This window comes from Fringilla coelebs, assembly GCF_963513975.1.
Source record: "Fringilla coelebs genome assembly, chromosome: 5".
Classification (NCBI taxonomy): Eukaryota; Metazoa; Chordata; class Aves; order Passeriformes; family Fringillidae; genus Fringilla; species Fringilla coelebs.
Genome location: NC_140033.1, coordinates 31,423,610 through 31,443,145, shown reverse-complemented (window position 1 = coordinate 31,443,145; position 19,536 = coordinate 31,423,610). Strand labels below are relative to the sequence as shown.

Here is a 19,536-nt window from a genome sequence, read left to right as displayed (position 1 = left end):
ATATCAGCTGTGTCTCTGAGCAGGGTTAAATATCATATCTTGTTCATTGTTTCAAAGAGACAATTTTACTACTAGATTTTTTTAACTTTTTTTTGGTCTTTTGCTTGGTCAATGCCTGAAAATAGATTTTTATAATTATTAAAACAGTCAGATATGCAAATATTACAAGAGTCCATAATCTAAACAAAATCTAAACATATTTTGGTAGCTGAATCAAAACTATGTATCAAGAAGATTATATGTCTAATTCTTTGAAAATAGATTTTACAGTTATGAGAAATATAACAATCGTTTGCTTTGATAAAGTTATTTCTTTCTTCTTTGATAGTTCATCTTTTATTGCTTTGTTTTCTAGTAGCCTACTGCTCATCTACCTGAAAGGTGTGTAGATAGTATGCAAAGGTGATCTTAATACTGTCTCTAACACCCCCCATAGTACCTTAATTTTAATTATCCAATCATATTCTGTAAATAACAATTTAACTGGAGCAAGCAATCATAGACTGAAGTCAATTTACAAAAACACAGGATTAGATAACATTCAGAGGATACAAAGTAAGACTTATCTACATGCACTATTTCAAGACATGGATAAAATTCTCTTCTGTAGCAAAATGAGTATTGGTGACTAAGGAATAACATTCCATGTACATGGAATATAGGAACACATCCAAGTCCAAGTAACGGGGAAAAGAAACACTGATGTCCAGACAGCATTTGAGTTATGTATGAGAATAAATCCTAATTATGGTGAAATTAGGAATAGCAAGGGGTTGGTACAATGTTCTGTTACTAGTAGTAGCTTTTCTCCACAGGAAATCTTGAAGTTCTCTTTTTGTATGCAACAAGAAGTGATTTTGAGATCTCTGCTATAACAGATTAGTGAATCAATCTAAGTATCTATGAATATTTGCACACTCTGAAGGTGTAAATAATATGCTATTAAGAAGACTAAGAAAATAGAATTTACATCCTTTCAGAAAAACTTTACATGGAAATTTTATTTTCATTTTTCTTTTTTTCTCCCAATTGCTTATTATACACAATTTTCATTGTAATTTCCCATAAATATGTGTGGACAAACTTGACATATTACACAGTAGTACAAGCCTGGAATAGAAGTTAATGAACAAAAATGCATTTAAATACAATTTAATGCAATGCATAAGCACTTTACAGGGTTAATATACATTATGAACAATGAATTTTCTCAGGTCAAAAAAAAGGATTTGGCATCTAGAAAGTTATCATTCACTCATATCTCTTTGGAACATAAATAGCACCTCTAGCTAATAACTGATTGTCAAAAAAAAAAAAATCTAGCCAATATATTCAAGTAAAAACCATACAGTATTGCAAAATACAGAAAGGAAGAAACAACTTTATTAGTCAAAAACAATGGTTACTGCATGTTTAATTATTGCATAGCAATACCAGGTTCTGTTGATAAAACTGCAGATACGGTGAACTTTCCAAGTAGGCTGTAAGTGGAAAATGCATCTGTATCACTCTCTGAGGAAGGGAATTTATGTAAATGACTTATGTACCACTCTGAAAAATCTCCCAGTAATTTTAAGGTATAACTTTTTTCTAGAGTGAGAGCCAAATGTAGACTTTTCATGGGTTTGCCTACTTGCAGACGAATTAAAACCACCAAAACCTGTAAAATATATGATTTATTGTCAGTTTTTAAAATGACTAATGTTTTGGAGAATTTCACATATTAATCTAACAGGAATATTGTTTGCAGGGGCTTGAATATTCTCACTTTCCATACTTGTTACAAAAAATATAATGTCCACCAATATTTTGTATTAACTGGTCATACATACCACATTAGCTGAAAACTCAGTATATTGGTTGCAGTCTGTTCAGAGATCATTTAATTAATGTTTCCACCGCAATGACACCCCACCAACAAGTTCACCAACAATGTAGGTTTTGCCATCTACCTCAATAAACATTCTCAGTGATCTTAGGCTGCTTTGAACTGAGTCATGGTTGGAAACCAGTGTTACATAATACTGCAGCTTTTTGAATTAATTTCTACTATAAATAAATCTAGCAGGAACTGAAAAATAGCATATGCTCTTAAAAAAAGCTTCAAATTTTTCTGCCATTTGTGGAAGTTTTTTATTTGCTTACAATTATGTTTCATTTATCAGGCACAATATGCAACTTACTCTAAAATATTATATATATTTTATATATACATAAATATATATAATATATATAAATTAGAGTTTTATATATAGGGGAATACATATATACACACATACCATATCTGCATATATATTCCCTTATATATGTCCATATATACATTCACAGACGACATAAACCATTTTCTCTGGAAATAAGAAAAATGAAGGTTATACACTGCTCAAAGAAGGCTTGAAAGGAATAGATAATTTCCTTTGGGGTTAACAGACTTGTTTGGATATTTATTCAGATATATCCTCTGTATTTTATAATCTACATTCAGAGTGTGTGGTGGGATTTTTTTAAAATTTATTTACATAGACTATTAAAATAATACATATTGTGCGTTAATTTAGGGACTGATTCATTGGGAATATTATGCAGGCATAGAAAATTTGCCAGCTGTAACAAATCCTGTGTTTGCTGTGTTATATCTGATGGTCCTGAGATTTGGAATGGAGAAAATAAGGCTGAAATCTCCACTGAAGCCACATCACCTCCAATGTCAGGTAAAGCTCTTTGATTGGTATTTTTGTGTTGGCTTAAGTGGACTATGTACTAGGTCCTAGAAGGCAAGAATGGTTTGAAGAATATCTTTGAAGGAACAATCATCTCTGGTTTTGTAAAGACTATATGAAGAATAATCATAATTCCTTGACCCCAATCTAGTATTTTGTAACTACTTCCTTCAACTGCCCCATAAAAGGAAAAGCAAGCTAAAATTTGCTATTATTTCTAAACAGGAAACACTTTTTTTTTTTCTTCAGGGATGCAAAATGCAAAATGTTCTGTAATAATTTGATAAACTGTTTGGATATATTAACTTTGTTCATTTCCCTAACTCAGAAATTGTAAGAAAACAAAAAAGAATAGCGGGTCAGCATCTCACAGAAAGATCATTAGACTTTGGATACCTAAATGACACATTGAGCTTTTAAACCAGATCAGTGATGTAAAAACTTCACAGGTTAGGGTTAAGATTAAAGATATGTGAACTGATGCAAAGATGTGGACACAGATTTGCCCTGCCTTGAAAACAGAAGTGTAAGCAGCTTTAAATATTTGGGAGACTTTCTAACAGGCTGTACAGGTTTTACCATTATGCATTTTGTTAACTCTATTCTTCCAGGGTTGTGCAAGTCTCCAAACTTCAACTGAGAGGTAGATGATGAGAAAAATTTGAACTGCAAAACTACAACATGCAAATTATGTTGAAATCACACAGCAATGCTTTTGCAAATTCTGATCAAAAATGTGATAGCACATGCAAGCACTTTCATTATATATATATTTGCACAAATAACAGAAGTGCACCCACCCCAAAAAATTCCAAACAGCTTTATTAAAACTTGGTAAGCCATCTCTGAAAATAATTATTTTAAAATTCCCTTTATATTCCTCTCTCTGAGTAGAAAAATAGTAATCTATAGAGAAACTAACAAAAATTGCCTGATTCAATTTTGTTATAGGCAAAATTGTCAGCGTCATTTATAGCATGTTCATCTATAAAAGTGGTGACTGGCTTTGTTTAGTGAAATCCTGATAGCAGTCCAAAATCTGGCTGCATGTGGTATCTTTACCTAAGTATCCCAGTAATACCTCTCCACTAATATTCACAACCGGACATGAAAGAAGGAAGTGAAAAATGTTGCATTTGGCAACATAGAAAATGTGTCATTTCAGGAAAAACACAAGAAATAATTAAGTATAAGTCACTACATACCCTGTCCAAAATTTTTGTTACATCAAAATGAAGTATGGGGTGGTGGAGGTGGGGAATGTTTAAAAGGAATGAGAAATCTCTGGGGGGAATAATCATGTACACATTGCCAAATGTTTTTTAAGCACAGTGGATGCTGATATGCATCATGACCATTAAAATTCATGTGAATTCTGCATCCATGTCAGTGAAATTGCTGCAATTCACTTCAGCAGTAAGTAAAGCTGTACCTCCTCTCAATAAGGACAGCATCACTTAAAAAAAACTATTTGAAGATGAAGTAAAATTTTCCCTAGCTCTGTCAAAGCAGTTCACGAAACACAATCCCGAAATAAAAGCATTGTAGTCTTTCATATAAAATGATGCTTGTCTGAACTTCATGGAAATACAGAATTAACAATTGCAACCACAGTTTAATGGGGAGAGATTGGAGGGGTGAAATTTTGATACACTTCTGAAAGAGTACTGAGAATTACTAGCAAAGAGTCCTTCTCTGGAGTTGGAAAGGGCAATACAGGAGAATTCTACAGCTAATAGAGTATATGACATAAAGAAAAAAAAAAAAGAGAGAAGTATCTGGATGTGTACTTTAAAAAAACTTGAAATTTAACCCTGATATGAAATTAGGGAAAATACTTCCTACTAGTTTTAAAATTTTCACATTATTTTTTCTAGAAGAGAAAAAGGGCAATCAGGTTTAGCAATACTGTAGTAGAGACATTAAAAGAATGACGTATACATGAGTATAAATGAGAACAAGACCAATTAAGGGTTTGCTTGCACTGACTGAGACTACAGATTCTTAGAGTGCATAAGAGACACATGTGCTAGAAAGTTGGAGTACATTTCTTCATCACTGATCAGGGGAATGTCTTAGTCCTGACCCTTCAGTGGTTCAGACTGAGGGTGAGGTAATTAAGAGAAACCAGAGCAATTCAGAGAAATTATGTATATACCTAGGTCTAATCTCAAAAGCAGAAATGTAGAGATGAAATGATTTAGAGTACAAATTACAGGTCAGTGCAAGTAGGAGTGATATTCAGGAGTTTGAAGGCAAGTTACACTAATTTCACTACTTTGATGTTCAGAATAAAGTTGATTCAAGGCAATTTATTATTATCATTACTTTTAGAAATAAGAGCTACCTATACTAGGCAATTGCCCCTTTAGGACCTGTTATTTGGAAGAAATGGGTTTTTATTTTGAGGCAGTTTTTGCATAGATACAGTTCCAATTTTCTTCACTCATCTCTAGGTTTTAACTTCTTTAATATTCAGTAGTATCAAGAGTATGCTGATGGGTTTTATTTTGTTGTTATTATTAAGAGAAAGAGTAATGAAAGGGATGTAAGGAAATGTTTAACTTGGCTTTTCCTACTTTATATTGCTCTAGTTGCCTGCCACATCATTTTGCCTTATGGGATTAAAAACTGCACATTGGTAAATTGTGGTAAAGCAGCTCTTGCACTCCTATTCCCTTTTAACATAATGGACCAGAGATGAAAGAGTAGCATTTCTGTAGAGTGTTTATAGAATTTTTTTTCTCCTCTGAGATAGTGAGATAATTTTTTGCTACTAGTGGTCAGATGTGTCTATGGCTCGAGGAACTTTGTTTTTCCCTTATTTCCTATGCCATATTGTTTTGTATTCTGAGATCCTGCATAGAACAGGCAAGTTGCCTGCATATTTCCTGAGAGACTTTTTTTTAACATCATTTTTCTAAATCCCTTATTTACTCAACAGCAACTTTTAACAGCCTTCAGTCAAAAGTTGACACTTCTTGTATTCTACCATTATTCTTAATCATGCTCCTTTATTGCAAAGAGATAACAATAAGCACCTACAATTTTACCTCAGACATTTTGGTTCAGTTCCTGTATTAATCTCTTTTCAAATAATCTCTGCATTTCTATCAGTGGCTATTGAGAGCAGAGTGATATTCCTGATGACCACTCTTCAGCTAAAATTTCAGTTCATCTTTCACAATCCAGTATTTATAACTGATAATCCTCACTGTATGGAATCTTAGTGCCTAAGAAACTCATCCCTTTCTGGCTATGGGCACACAAGGCCTTCACAGCTCCTGGAATTCACTCAGTATGTTTGTACAGCCAAAAAGAGAGCAATGCTTCATGTCATGGGGCGCTGGCAAGGCTAAGGTTCAGGTGGAGGTGCAATGTATTTACTCCCTCTCTGAAGCTGGGGCTTGGGAGAGGAACTGTAATTTTACTGGGACTGAATCATTCCTCTTTGCAAAGCACACGGCTTGAGTCTGAACATGCAATCCATAGTTTATCCCAAAACTCTGAAATGCACATATTTTGATTCTGATGCTCCTAAAAATTTACAGGATTTGTTGGAGAGGTTTGGTTTTCCTGAATATAACTAGGTAAAAAGTAGGTATTAAATTCTGTACCATGACGAGAGTAGATTCATATTTCTCCCCAAAACAGTGATGAGAAAATTTTAAAAAATCAGCATTACTATGGAACTGTATAAAATGAAAAACCAGTGAAACAGAAGCAAGCACTTTCAACATTTTTAGAAGAAAAATTAAAATAATATTGAACAAAAGAATATTAAGAAATTACTTTCTTCAAAGCCCTCCCATATCTACTAGATTTTACTGTTGAGTTTTTAATTTTGTTATTGGCACTTCAAAGTGTGTTTATCACAGTTCCCTCTCTGTCCAATATATTTCCAACTTTTTGAGATTTAGAAGAGGACTAAAATGAATAATTTTCTTTTCCTGGAATTGAGTGTAGGTGTATCCTGCATAAACAGTGCATAAATGTTTTATGAATCAGACCCTTAATTTTCACAATTTTTGAGGCATTTATAAGCATCCCTCCAAAATGAATAGCACCTTTCCTTACCTAAAAATAGAACAAAAATGATTTCACATATTATCTTCAGAAGCTTGCACTTTTAACTTTCAAAGCAGTACTAAATAATTTGTGTAAAGTAAAATTGTAGGTTTATGCCTTGTCTTGTCTAAAGGAAGAGGAACAATTGTGTACATTTTTATTTATATGATGGTCTGCATGAAATTGTAGACACAAGACTAAACATCCTGCATAAAACTGATGTGTCAATTCAAAGCTTCCAGACTGGCATTGTCAAGGTGCCTTGCAGCATTTTTGCTCAAAGCAGCACTACAAAAAAAAGAAGTAGCTTTTCACTAAATTCCTGGGAAAGGGAAGTGGGAACTGGGAAGCTACCCATCTGCAAAGATCTGAAGTTAGATCTTAAATCTCCTCTCAAGAAACCATCAAACAACTAAGGACTTGTCAATAAAGCCAAGCATCTACTTTGAAGTCATTGTCATGAAACTCATTAAGGCCACAAAAGCCAAGGGTTAGTATCCTTTTAACATCAGCAGATTATGAATTTAGTCCCTTTAGGAAAATGGCTTCACAGTCTGATCCAGATCCTTCAGCTACACAGGAATACAAAGTCAAACAAACTGATTGCCACTCTTGTTAGAAATGTAAATCTTGGGTTTAAAACTTTTATGTACAGCAGATTTTAGCTAGTTTGAATTAGCAAGGTGTGAACATTGAATTCAAATGCATATGTTGAAGTACTATGTAATCAACTATCACTGGAGGAAACTACTTCTGGAATATATTATAAATCAACTTTTGATTGCATTTTAGAGGAGTGTTCACCAATTATATGTCTCCTACACAACTTTTATGTCCATAATTGCTTACACAGCCATATTTTTTCTCTAGTGGGTGTACAAAAGAGAAAAATGTTTCAGTATGCTACAGTCAGGTATTATGTCTCTTGAAACAAATTTTTGACTTTATGTTCTCTTTAATATTAATGGTAAGTAGAATTTGGACAGATTATTTCAAAAGACTTTAACCACATCGTAAAGATGAATGCAAGTATCTTCCCAAATAAGAGTAGGAGATACTCTTGCTCTACATACATTTCTGAAACAAAACTGTTTGTCATTGGAAGGCTTTATAGCCTGGTTTATCTGACTCATGATTGTCCAGAGACAAAATTTAATGGACTCATTTGCATTGAGTCACTACCACTGTAATCATAATTTTGTATCACTGAAACAAATAAACTGTAGATAGAAATTTAGCTTTGAGTCTTGCCATTGGGTAAAAATCTGTTCCCATCCAATATTGTGACTGATCATTATTACCACAAAACCTGGCCTGTGTCTTGAAGACATATTCCTAATGGAAGTCATAAATGTCGCCTTCTGAGCTATATTTCAGATTAAATATTGGTTTCTCTTTCTGATGGATCTTCAAGAGCTTTATCAGCTCTGCTGGAAGCATCTTCATTCTCATTGTTTGTTAATGGTTCTGCTTCCTTTGGGTCAGCGTTCTTCTGTGCTTTCTGTTTCTCATCTTCTAACTTCTTTTCTTTTGCCAAAAGCCTGTAGTTGATGGCATTGCCAATGAACAACCAGATACTGGCCACAGTCACAATCACTCCGCAGACAAAATACATGTACTTGTATTCCCCAGTAACATCTACTAACCAACCTGAAATACAAAGATAAGAAGAGAGAAAAAGAGTATTTAGACTAGGATACCAAATAAAATCCACATCTTTCCCTTGGTGAAAATATCTATATATTTTTTCATTTTGAAGTTGGAGCAGAAATGCATTTTCAACATGTTAAATCTGTCTTTCACAGACAGTGGAACTCTTAAAAAACTCCTGTATTAATCAAGAAAGCAATTGCTGTTGAGGACACTGACAAGAATAAAACGTTGAAGAACAAAGTAGGTAAAGCTTAATGAATAATGACAGTTTTTCTGCTCTTTTATTTTCATTCTTTCATTACCTTACTATTTTATTCACCTCCTAATTGTGTTTTCCTATTGTTTGGAGTGACAGTCTGACACTCACTGAGGCTGCATAAAGACAATAGGATGAAGAGGTATGTGCCTTTTTAGGCTGCTGCCTCTGTGCATCAGCTGCCTGCTTTTCACTTTTACTTTCCTCTGACTGGTGAAAGAGATAGAAAGGCTTCTCCCTTCAGCATCACGCTCAACTGCTGAGTTTTAAACTCTGAACCCTGTGCCTAAAACTTACATTCAGACCTCTGAGATTAAATTTCTTTATGACAAGGAGAGAAAAATATAAGTTTTTCCAATTTATGAGACATTCCCTCTAAATTTTCCCAATTCCCAAATTAACATTTGTACATATCCAAGTATTTAGCTCTGAACTTTCCTACACTATAATTGAAACTCACAGGGTGAGCTGCACACTTCAATTTAGTATGCATTTAGATGCTTTTACTGGGCTGAAAGCATAATGCCAGCCTATTCACCTGATACCCGTTTACAAGCCATGAAATTATTCCAGAATTTTCTTTTTTTTTTCACAAACCTAGTATTGGGACAGACTCAAATAGCACTGCAAGTGTACAATTCACTTATTAGTGTAAATAGTGCAATTTGCTGATTTTTATTAATGAGCAGTCTCATAAAAATATATTTAAAAACAAAATTCTGAATTATCAATGCTTCAGCATACTATTTTAAAACATATGAACTAGTCAAAACTGCAGCTTAGCTTTTCCATATATTCACGCCATTTGTTGCCTCTGTTTAACAAATTAAATCAATTATTCATGGTGTTATAGCACAAAAAAATATGCTTTCCAACACTCCTGAAAAGTTTATACACTGAAAAAATAAATAACTGTGTAAGCTACTGCTCCATAAATATTGGATTTAATACCTTTTAAGTTGCTACTGATTTCAGAAGCTGACTGGAAAGGCTGGACTCCAGTGGTTACAGGTTCAGACCCCCCACTAGGTGGCATAGAAAGAGTCTGTGTGAGGATATATTTTGCTCTACCTTTGCCAAAGTGGATTTGTATGTTAAATGATGAGAAAAATAGGGAATGCCTTAAGTTGTATTAAAAATTTACTTGTATAAATATTATTTTACTGAAGTGAGTGGAACTGTTTTGGCATGTTCAGAATTGCACACAACAATGCTATTTTCACAGAGATACTGACAGTAATCTGAAGTATTTTGGTATATATAAATGCTTTTAGGCACACAATCCTGCTGACATCTAAGGCAGTGCTAATGTGGGTACAATGCTAATGCAATCTCCCTATCTTTATATTCTCATATTGTTGGGCTTATACTGCAACACATACACCAAGATACACACCAATGCTTCTCAATAAAATTAGAGCATCTATTTTTTTAGATCTCTTATATCATCAGAAATCTCAATAATATAAAACTTACAATCAGCATTACTGAATACTGAGAAACACAAAATACTTTCTGAAAATACTGTTCATTTTTGCTGCTAGGAGCCCAAGTGTTATGAATATAGTCTAAGTGATACACCTAGGCTCCCTTTAAGCTCCCCTTACACTTGAAAAGAGAAGTTGGTGACACTAACATCTTTCAGTCAGTTCACCCTCTGCATTGCCTTGCCCCCATCTATTAGCTACAGAAACAGGCTAAAGGGCTGGCTGTGAGCAGAGCTGGGGTGTGAAATCCTGCCAGGCCACAATGCTCCACAGCACCCTGATGGACTCCCACCATGTGTGCACCCTGCCTAAAAGGCTGAACAGGCCTGTGTTTCTTCTGACACTTTCCTGATAGTTTTTCCTCTCTGGAAATGCCCATTCTCTCTGTTTAGATAAACTAAAGTGGTTTAAGCAAGGGCAAGTGACCACCCTTCAGGCTGCCCCTAGGTTGGAGAAAAGTAACTGATGCAGTTATATTTTACTATCAGGCTGTTATGGTACAATTCTACTAACAGTAAAAACATTATATTAATTCAATGTTACATTGCAAGATTATGCCCTAATGTCTGAAAAAAATGGAAAGAAATAGATTCTTACCTCCTAGAGGAGGGCCTATGAGCACAGGGCAACATTCCACGATGGTGACAAGTCCCACTGCACTGGAAAATCTGGCAGCTCCAACAAGGTCCATCAATGTCTCAAAAAGAACGCTGCTAACCATTCCAAATGCAAACCCAAAAAATACAGCATATATCACCAAGCCAGTGTAATTTTTTGCCAGAGGGCACAAGATATGACAGACTCCATTGTACAAGACAGCAAAACTAAAAAAATACTGAATCTTTGGCCGGATAAACCTGGAGTTTGCTACAAGTCCCATGGAAGGCCTAGCAAACATGTCTACAAAGGCTAAGATAGAGAGCAAAAAAGCAGCAGAATATTCATCAATTCCCTTGTGCTTGGCATAAGGAGCCAAGAATACTATTGGGGCAAAGAAACCAATAAACATAATGACATTTCCTGACAAATATATCAGAAACCCTCTGTGTTTGAAAAGGGACAGATCTAGATACTTATTCATAGTTTGCCAACAAGACTTCTTGTTGTTTTTGTGCAAGGCAGAATCTCCTGTGCCTTTTTCAACATCTTTTTTCACAGGAGGAACTTTTTTTGGTCCAACAGGTCTCATAAGTGACCCAGCCACACAGCAGTTCAAAAGAAGTCCTCCCAGAATAAGAAAGCTTCCTTTCCAGCCAAAAGCATTAAAGAGGAATTGATTGAGAGGCGCCAATGTGCTCAGAAACACCGGACTTCCAGCCATTGCCAATCCATTAGCGATGGGACGCTTCTTATAGAAATACTTGCCAATCATGGTCAAGGCAGGCTGTAAGTTGAATGCTAAACCCAGACCTAAACAACACATAAAAGACAGTATTATTGCAGATCATGCAGTGAAAACATATCCCAGCTCTTTCAAGTTATTTTTAAAATGACCAGTATCCAATCCAGTGATTCTCAATATTGAAACCAACTAGCATCAGAGAATGAAATACAGCCTCATTGATGTCTATGAATGTTCATACCAAGACTGTCAGGGTGGCATTTGGTCATTTTCCCCTGCAGCAATGCACTGAAAGCCAAAACTCCTTTTTGTGTTTCAGCAATGATAGAGACAGGGGAATCATATACAGAAGAATGATGGTATCCATGCCTTGACTCACCATTTTTTTATTTGCTAAACTCTAATACGATTCTCTCCTGGCTCATTTAACAAACGTTATTAAATGTCACCTCAGCTACAATGAATGTAGGGTTTATTTAAATGCATAAATGTCCTAATTTCCTATTTCCAACCCTAATTAAGATCCAACTTGTCTGTAAAACTGGAACATAAAATGGCAAATTATCTTCCAGCACTTTCAGCTCTCCTTCCCCCGACCACTATTAAGGAGTTGTAAAGGAAACACGTGGGAGCAGACCACCTACCCAGATCAGTTGAGTGTATCAACTGAAGCCAAAGCTGAACTTCTAGGCCTTCTCTCTGCATTAAGACATCTAAGAAATAAACTCTAATATGCCTCTGCTTGATGGTACAGGAGAGAAACTCTCTTCCTTGATAGGCCCATTCCCAGATTCCAACGTAACTCTTTCAGTAGGCATCAAGTTTAGGATGTCAAAAATAAGACTTTTAAGGATTAATCACTGAATAAAACCAGACTCCTTTAGTCCAAACATCAAGGAAGATGAGCCTGAATATATACAGGTATTATCTCATTTATTACCTGCAATATTTCATCTCTTCTTCCTTATTCCGAGAAGGGAGTAAAAAAAACCCCACAACTTTTAATAAGGAGATTCTTTCATTTATTGGCATTACAATGATTTTAAGTCATTGCTTTAGGTGATATCTAGGCCTGTGATAGATAATTATGAATAATTTTATTTGGTGATTGACCCTGGGGGATTTGAAACAAGAAACTTTTGAACTGAAAGTTGTTAGACTTTTCTGTGAGATTATGTGTATGTAACAAATCTACAGAAATCTGGTACAAGCTTTCACAATTCTACTAGAATTTGGCTAGCTTCTGCCACCCTGTTTGCAGTGCAACATGATTGAAAGCTAAAACAACAAATGTGAAATTGTACATAAATGACTGTACTAAGTGCTGTCATGAGCCAATCAATTTTTATACCACAATTATAGTGCAATGTGGAAAAGTACATATGTACAGCATTAATTGAATTAATTCATCAGTTGTTTCTGAATTGTCCTAAGAAATAATTTAACATCATACCAGTTAATTCAAAGGATTAGGCAGCTGAAATTAACTGATCTTACTACCTTTTTGGATTGCATCTCTACGCAGAGAATTTTTGATCAGTGAAGCTCATTTGTAGAACAATAGTAGAAATAGTTTGATATAACATAATATAACATAATATAACCTTTTAAACAGGACTCTTACCTCCAACCACACCAATGCATATATACAGCTCAAGGACACTATTGCAGAAAGAGGATGCAATCATTCCAAACGAACAGAGGATACCCCCTGCTATCATCACAGGCCGGCTACCATACTTATTCACCAAAATGCTGCTTATGGGACCTGTTGGTAGAAAGAAAATGCAATTTCAGCTTACAGATAACTCTATCTTTGTATTTACAGCATGTTGGAATGCTTTCCTCTTCCATTCCAGAAAATGTTAAACTGTTTCTATACCAATCTGTCTTACAAACACCCTGTGAGTTTGCAGACACAAGACTAGATGTGGATATACTGCCTCCATGACAATATAAATATTGATTAGTTATGGAGATGGATAAAAAGATTAAAGACATCAGACAAGCAAGAGGGATTGTTGCAGTTCATGAACAATCAATACCAAGATCGGTCAATGAAAGTTTTGAAAGTGCAAGGACTGAAGAATTTCAAGTATGAGACAGGTATCAAAACTCCACAGAGCAAGAGGAACCTCCAGGCAAGCAAACTAAAATTACTTAAAAGAGCAGCATGGCCTTCACCCCTACATAGAACCACACACAGATTTAAAAATATTGTCAAATCAGAACATAAATCTCTGGCCCCTGTGGCTTGCTTTCGCTTACCTCATCAGGAGGGGAGTATTAATGCACAGTAAGATAACTATAGACTGTCTGGGAAAATCTAAAGTGTGGTTTAGCATAAAAACCTATAAAACTTAAAAATATTGCTCTAGGTCCATTTTTCAGTTTCAGCTGCAATTCAGTTTATGGTATAATTACACCCATACTAACCAAACAGCTAGTGTGCAATTTAGCATGACATACATTATATGCTTTTGAACAACCATGGCTAGAATAGATGGTGTGCTACATATCAAGACTAAGAGGTTGTCAAAGCTCTTTAGGTAAACCTGCATAGCATCTGGTTGCACTATATTTGGTCCAAACCATTACAAACAGTCTTGCTTTTGCAATAATGGAAGTTATCCAAGACTAAAATTTAAAAAAATAAAAGCAAAGAACCCAAAAAACCCAACGTCGTAGAAAGCAATGCATTTCAAACCTAAGAGAGAGCAGGTACCTAGCGCAAAGTGGAATGCCTTGATTTGCATCTGAGTTCACTGCAAGTTATTCCCTTTACTGGTAACAGTTTTAAGTCTCTGTTTTTATGAATATCTAAAGGAATAAATGCCAGAAATTTCATGTAGTGAAAAGCCAAATCAAATGAAATTTAAAAGTGTGCTTTCATAGGCAAAGTTATATTTTAGATTCCAATCTTTGCATTACCTTAAATGTATTAGAGTATTATTATTGATAGGCTGAAAATGCTAATCACTATTTGCATATACACAACAGAAGTCTTAAAAATATGCCAAATGATCAATTTTTACCTTATTTCCTTATGAAAATAGGCTTCTATATAGAAGTTGCCCTGTGCCTTCCTGTCTTTTCTAATAGCTCATTAATACAGAGATCAACTTGAAATTAACTTGACTGGAAAGCAAAGATTTGAGTGATGCTTGAATCTTAGTTTGTGTGTTCATTAAATAGGTTGAGTCCCAAGGAATCTTAAGCATAACTGTATATTGAAGCCAACAGACTTAGACATCCACAGCATGGAATGGACACCCAAATAAACAATAGCCCAGGGATTTATTAAAAGACTTTAGAACACTTATGAAGCACTAAAACATTTAGCTGACAGCTTATATGATGACATAACTAACAATTCTTTATTTCTATTTGAGGGGAGCCACTAAGCAGAACTGTGACAAGCAAGGCTTTCCCCTTTGAGACCATATGAAGAAAGCAGTAAAACATGGAAGAACATGATTTTTTTAATTTATAGAGCTATGTTTGGAAAATTAGTGGTTGGACTTTTGTCTGAGTTAGAAAGCAAGCCCTTTTTTAATATGTAAACAATAGAAATAATTTCTCTGAGTAAAAAAAAAAGACCCTTTTAACTGGAAATCTCTTTTTAACCCAAAGCAAAAAGTTTCATCCCGGTATCAAACAATAGCTATAAATTTGAAAATAAATAAATCTAAGGCAAGTAAAAAAACCTAGTTGTTGTTATTGCTAAACACAGTAACAGTATTCACTTAAGACATATCAAAACAATTATTTAATTTTTTTTAAAATAACTTCCCAGTTCTTTTTCCTGTGATGAGATGGAATCATTTACAAAATTGAAAATGAAACATTTGTTTAGTGTTTGCTAACAGACAGTTCCTTACCAGGAACAGGGAAACTGCATCTCTGCAGATCTTCACTGCAGCAGTTAGGCTGGGACTTTAGGTGACAGTTTTCCAGATCAAAGCACATAATGTTAGCTTCACCTACAAGACCTAATAGCTGAGCTCAAATATGGATGTGTTAATTCAGATAGGTTGTCTGAGCCTGACTCTATACTTTCAAATGAGATAAATTTGGAATGTATCATGAATTTAAAAATCCTTTAAATAGAACACTCCCTTTGAGCTGTTTTCTTTAAGTTAATGTACTTACCACCACTTACATGTACTTACCACCACAGCTCCGCTTAATTTGAGGTTTTCTTGACGTATATTTCAGTATTTTAATTTAAAGTTTGTGCATGTGAAAAATATCAACTGTTGTACAAGCCACAAAGTTAGTTTAAGCTCCCTAAGTTATCTAGGACACTCTTCCAATGTGATAAGAAGGTTAAACATTTTATTCTGACATCTGTGCATATACTTTGTTATCAAATCTCATAAAATAATGCATTTTCATACCTTAAGATAGATGTTTCTACATAAATTCCAGCTGTTTGCCTGCCATCATATGTTTTATAGCCTTGTACAAATTTCATGTCACATCTAACATCTTCTACAATTATTTAAGTAATGCTCACATGGCAGCATAGGGTCTATCTTGTATATTCTTTCTTTTTAGACAAAGGAAGGTTAAGCTGTTTAAATACTATGACACTGCCAAAAGCTTGCCATACATTAATATATGTTAATGCATTAAATGACTTCTGCATCTTTGAATCTACTTTCCCAAAGCCTGAAGTAACTGCATAACAGATGTTAAGTCAGGAGACCCATAAGAATATTTACTCTGGTCTCTCCCTTAACACCCACAAACCATCAGACACAAAAGATTATATTCTCCCTAAAGCAAATTTAAGACCATTATCGTAATATGCTAACACTCTCACAGCTGTATTTTTTTTTAATATCTTTCTGTTTCAGGCAAAGGACCGGGCTGTGAGACAGCAACTGTAACCAGCACCACTGAAAAACAGTTTCAGGAAGGGCTGGGCTTTATAAGACAAGAAAAAAGAGCTGCTTTTCACATTGTTTGTCATTATGCCAAGGGAAAAGTAGCAAAAGTCACTTCAGCTGTGTGAGCAGAGACGGGATCATGCATTTTGGAGCTGTTTATGATGTTTCATACAAAGCCTATGATACTGTGACACCTGTGTTCTGTTTCATTGGCTCAAAAGAGCATTTACTTGCAGTTGTGCACAAAGAAGTTGTGGGTGCTAGGAGCACATTTCGATTAGATGTCATGAAGAAGATCTTTCCTGTGAGGCTGGTGAGGTCCTAGAAGGGGCTGCCCAGAGAAGCTGTGACTGTCCCACCCCTGTAAGTGTTCCAGGCCAGGCTGGATGTGGCTCTGAACAATCTGGTCTACTGGCAGGTGTCCTGTGCATGGCAGGGGGGTTGGAACTGAATCATACCATCAGTCACAGATTGGCCTGGGTTGGAAGGGACTTTAAAGGTCATCTAGTTTCAAACCCTTTAAGGTCATTTGCAAAAAGTATCTCTCCATCCTTCTTGAGGGCTCCCTTCAGGTAGTGAAAGGCCACAATTAGGTTACCCCACAGCCCTCTCTTTTCCAGGCTGAATTCTCTTAATCCTTCCTCACAGGAGAGATGCTCCATCGCTCTTATCATCTTGGTGGCCTCCTCTGGACTTGGTCTAACAGGTCAATGTTCTTTCTGTGCTGGGGTCTCACAGAGGGATGCAGCACTGCAGCTTGCACAACATAGGGGCAGTACAGAGCAGAGCAGAGAGCAATCCCCTCCCTGCCCTGCTGCCCACGCTGCTCTGGATGCAGCCCAGGACACGTTTGGCTCTCTGTGCTGGCAGTGCCCACGGCTGGGTCATGTCCAGCCTCTCCCCCCCAGCACCCCTGAGTCCTTCTCAGCAGGGCTGCTCTCCATCTGTCCATCCCCAGCCTGTGCTGATACCAGGGTTTGCCCCAGCCCAGGTGCAGCACTCTGCACTTGGCCTTGTCAAACCCCATGAGATTCCCATGGGCCCACTGCTCAGGCCTCTCCAGGTCCCTCTGGATGGCATCCTGTGTCACCTGCACCACTCTTGTGTCATCTGCACCACTCAGCTCAGTGTCATCTGCGAACTTGCTCAGAGAGCACTTGATCCCTTCATTCCTGCTATTAATGAAGATACTAAATATTATAATTTATTATAATAAAAAAAAAACTCCCAGTGCAGACCCCTGAGAGACACCATGTGTCACAGATATCCATCAGGACTCTGAGACATTGACCACTATCCTCTGGATGTGGCTGAACAATTCCTTATCAGGCTAAGAGTCCCCTCATCAAGTCCATCTCTTGACAATTTAGAGACAGGGATGCAGGGGTCAGGTCAAAGGACTTACAGAAATCCAGAGAGATGACATCTGTAAACCTTCCCCTGACCCCTGATATGGTGACTCCATCATAGAAGGGCAATAGGTTGGTCAGGCAGGACCTGCCCCTCGTGCAGCTGTGCTGGCTGTCCTGAATCACCTCCGTGTTCTCCACATGCCTAGCATAGCTTCTAGGAGGAGCAGTTCCATTAGTCCTAGTTTGATTTCTCACTGCTGTAATACAGTGATATAATTAGAGAGCGCTCTGTAATTTCTCTCACATACTGCCAGTGCATTCTTGCTTTTTATTTTGCTACCTCCATTAACTTTAGTATGGAACCAGAGACAAACTTTCCGGATAAAAAGGTAATTTTTTTTAACATATACTGACAATGTCATTACAGTGTTCATAGTGCCATCAACCCAAAGCAACATGAAATGACTCAGTCTGAAAATATGACATTTATTTAAATGAAGTGAATTTCTGAATGAAGTTGAAAATAAATGTAGTAATATTTCAAATTACACTAATGCTACATTGTAGATTGCATCCTGTCAAGTGGTTTAAACACATTTTCAGCCATCTGCTCTGCAGAGTCAACTCAGCTGTCTTTCCAGTCAAGGTTTATCTTTTATTTCTGCTTCCTACAAGGCTGGAAAAGCCCAAGGACCTCCAAGAATTAATATTAGTATAAACTATTTGCTAAGATCAGTCCAACTTTTTCTCTCTTTTTTTTTTTTTAATATGAAGTCCACTAAAGAAAGTTCATTCAATAACAAAGGCTTTAAGCAAGTTCTTAGTACTGCTAATGGAATCCTATCTCTGGTATTCAGAGGAAAAGCAACTCGAAATGCTTAAAACCTGTTAATTAACTTAGAAAATACTTTCAAAATATGCTGTTTTTCTCAAGTAGGACTAAGACAAAATATTATGCATTCTGTGACAGTTTAATCTCTCATTCAAAAGCCTTTTGCTAAATTATTTTAGTACTCTTGGACAGGCTTTAGACAAAAAAATTAAAAGTCATGCAACTATTTTTGCATTATTTTTTTCATTTGTATTCTTTATCATATTTCTGGGAATGGTCACTTGCATTTCTGACATATCCCATGTGTTTGTGTAACAGAAGTGAAGTAAATCAGTTCAAGAATCCTTGGAAAGTTTTCTCTGTAGTTCCTCTGTGCATTTGGCAGTAATTTTTTTTCCCGTTTCATATAACATTTACAACTGGCTGCACTGATTCCATAAACCTAGATAATAGAGTAACCTTGATAGAAAGCAATGAGAAAATATGCTCTTGCAGTAAATACCACCAAACAGAAACGTGTAACAAGGAGTTAAAGTTGTTAGGCTATGAGATAGGAGAGCTCAGCAGCTAAAAGCTCAGCCTGCCAGGGAGGACACAGTCAGCTGCTCAACCATCCATCACACTTGGCTCTCCACTTCCCCTGCTCTTAACTACATTTCCTCAGTGCCATTACTCTGAATGCTCACATTCTCACTGCTGTCCTGAAAGAGCCTTGTATTCCATCAAGCTTTTATCTTTTGATCTCTAATGAGCATTAATTTGACCTTCATCTATTCCTTGGAGGTTTATAAGGAATGCAGTAATTGTGTGTGTGGTAACACATCGGAGCCTGACTGATGGAAGAGTGCTCAACTCTGGCTTCTTCCTCACTGTTCTCCTCCCAAAAATGTTACACCTTCAAGTTTTGAAGTGAAGCACTGAAGTCAGAAACACA

General features: G+C 36.1%; 1 protein-coding gene across 1 annotated transcript in view; it reads right to left on the bottom strand.

The window, feature by feature from the left end:
• Window positions 1-974: 974 nt before the first annotated feature.
• The window catches only part of SLC16A7 (solute carrier family 16 member 7), an 80,760-nt gene continuing 62,198 nt past the window's right edge, over window positions 975-19,536 (bottom strand). Inside the window, exons 3-5 of the mRNA XM_084206183.1 lie at window positions 13,148-13,291; window positions 10,779-11,591; window positions 975-8,435 (exon numbers count right to left, since the gene is read on the bottom strand). Coding sequence (XP_084062309.1) covers window positions 8,164-8,435; window positions 10,779-11,591; window positions 13,148-13,291 — 1,229 coding nt within the window. The 3' untranslated portion in view covers window positions 975-8,163. The remainder of the gene's footprint in view (window positions 8,436-10,778; window positions 11,592-13,147; window positions 13,292-19,536) is intronic.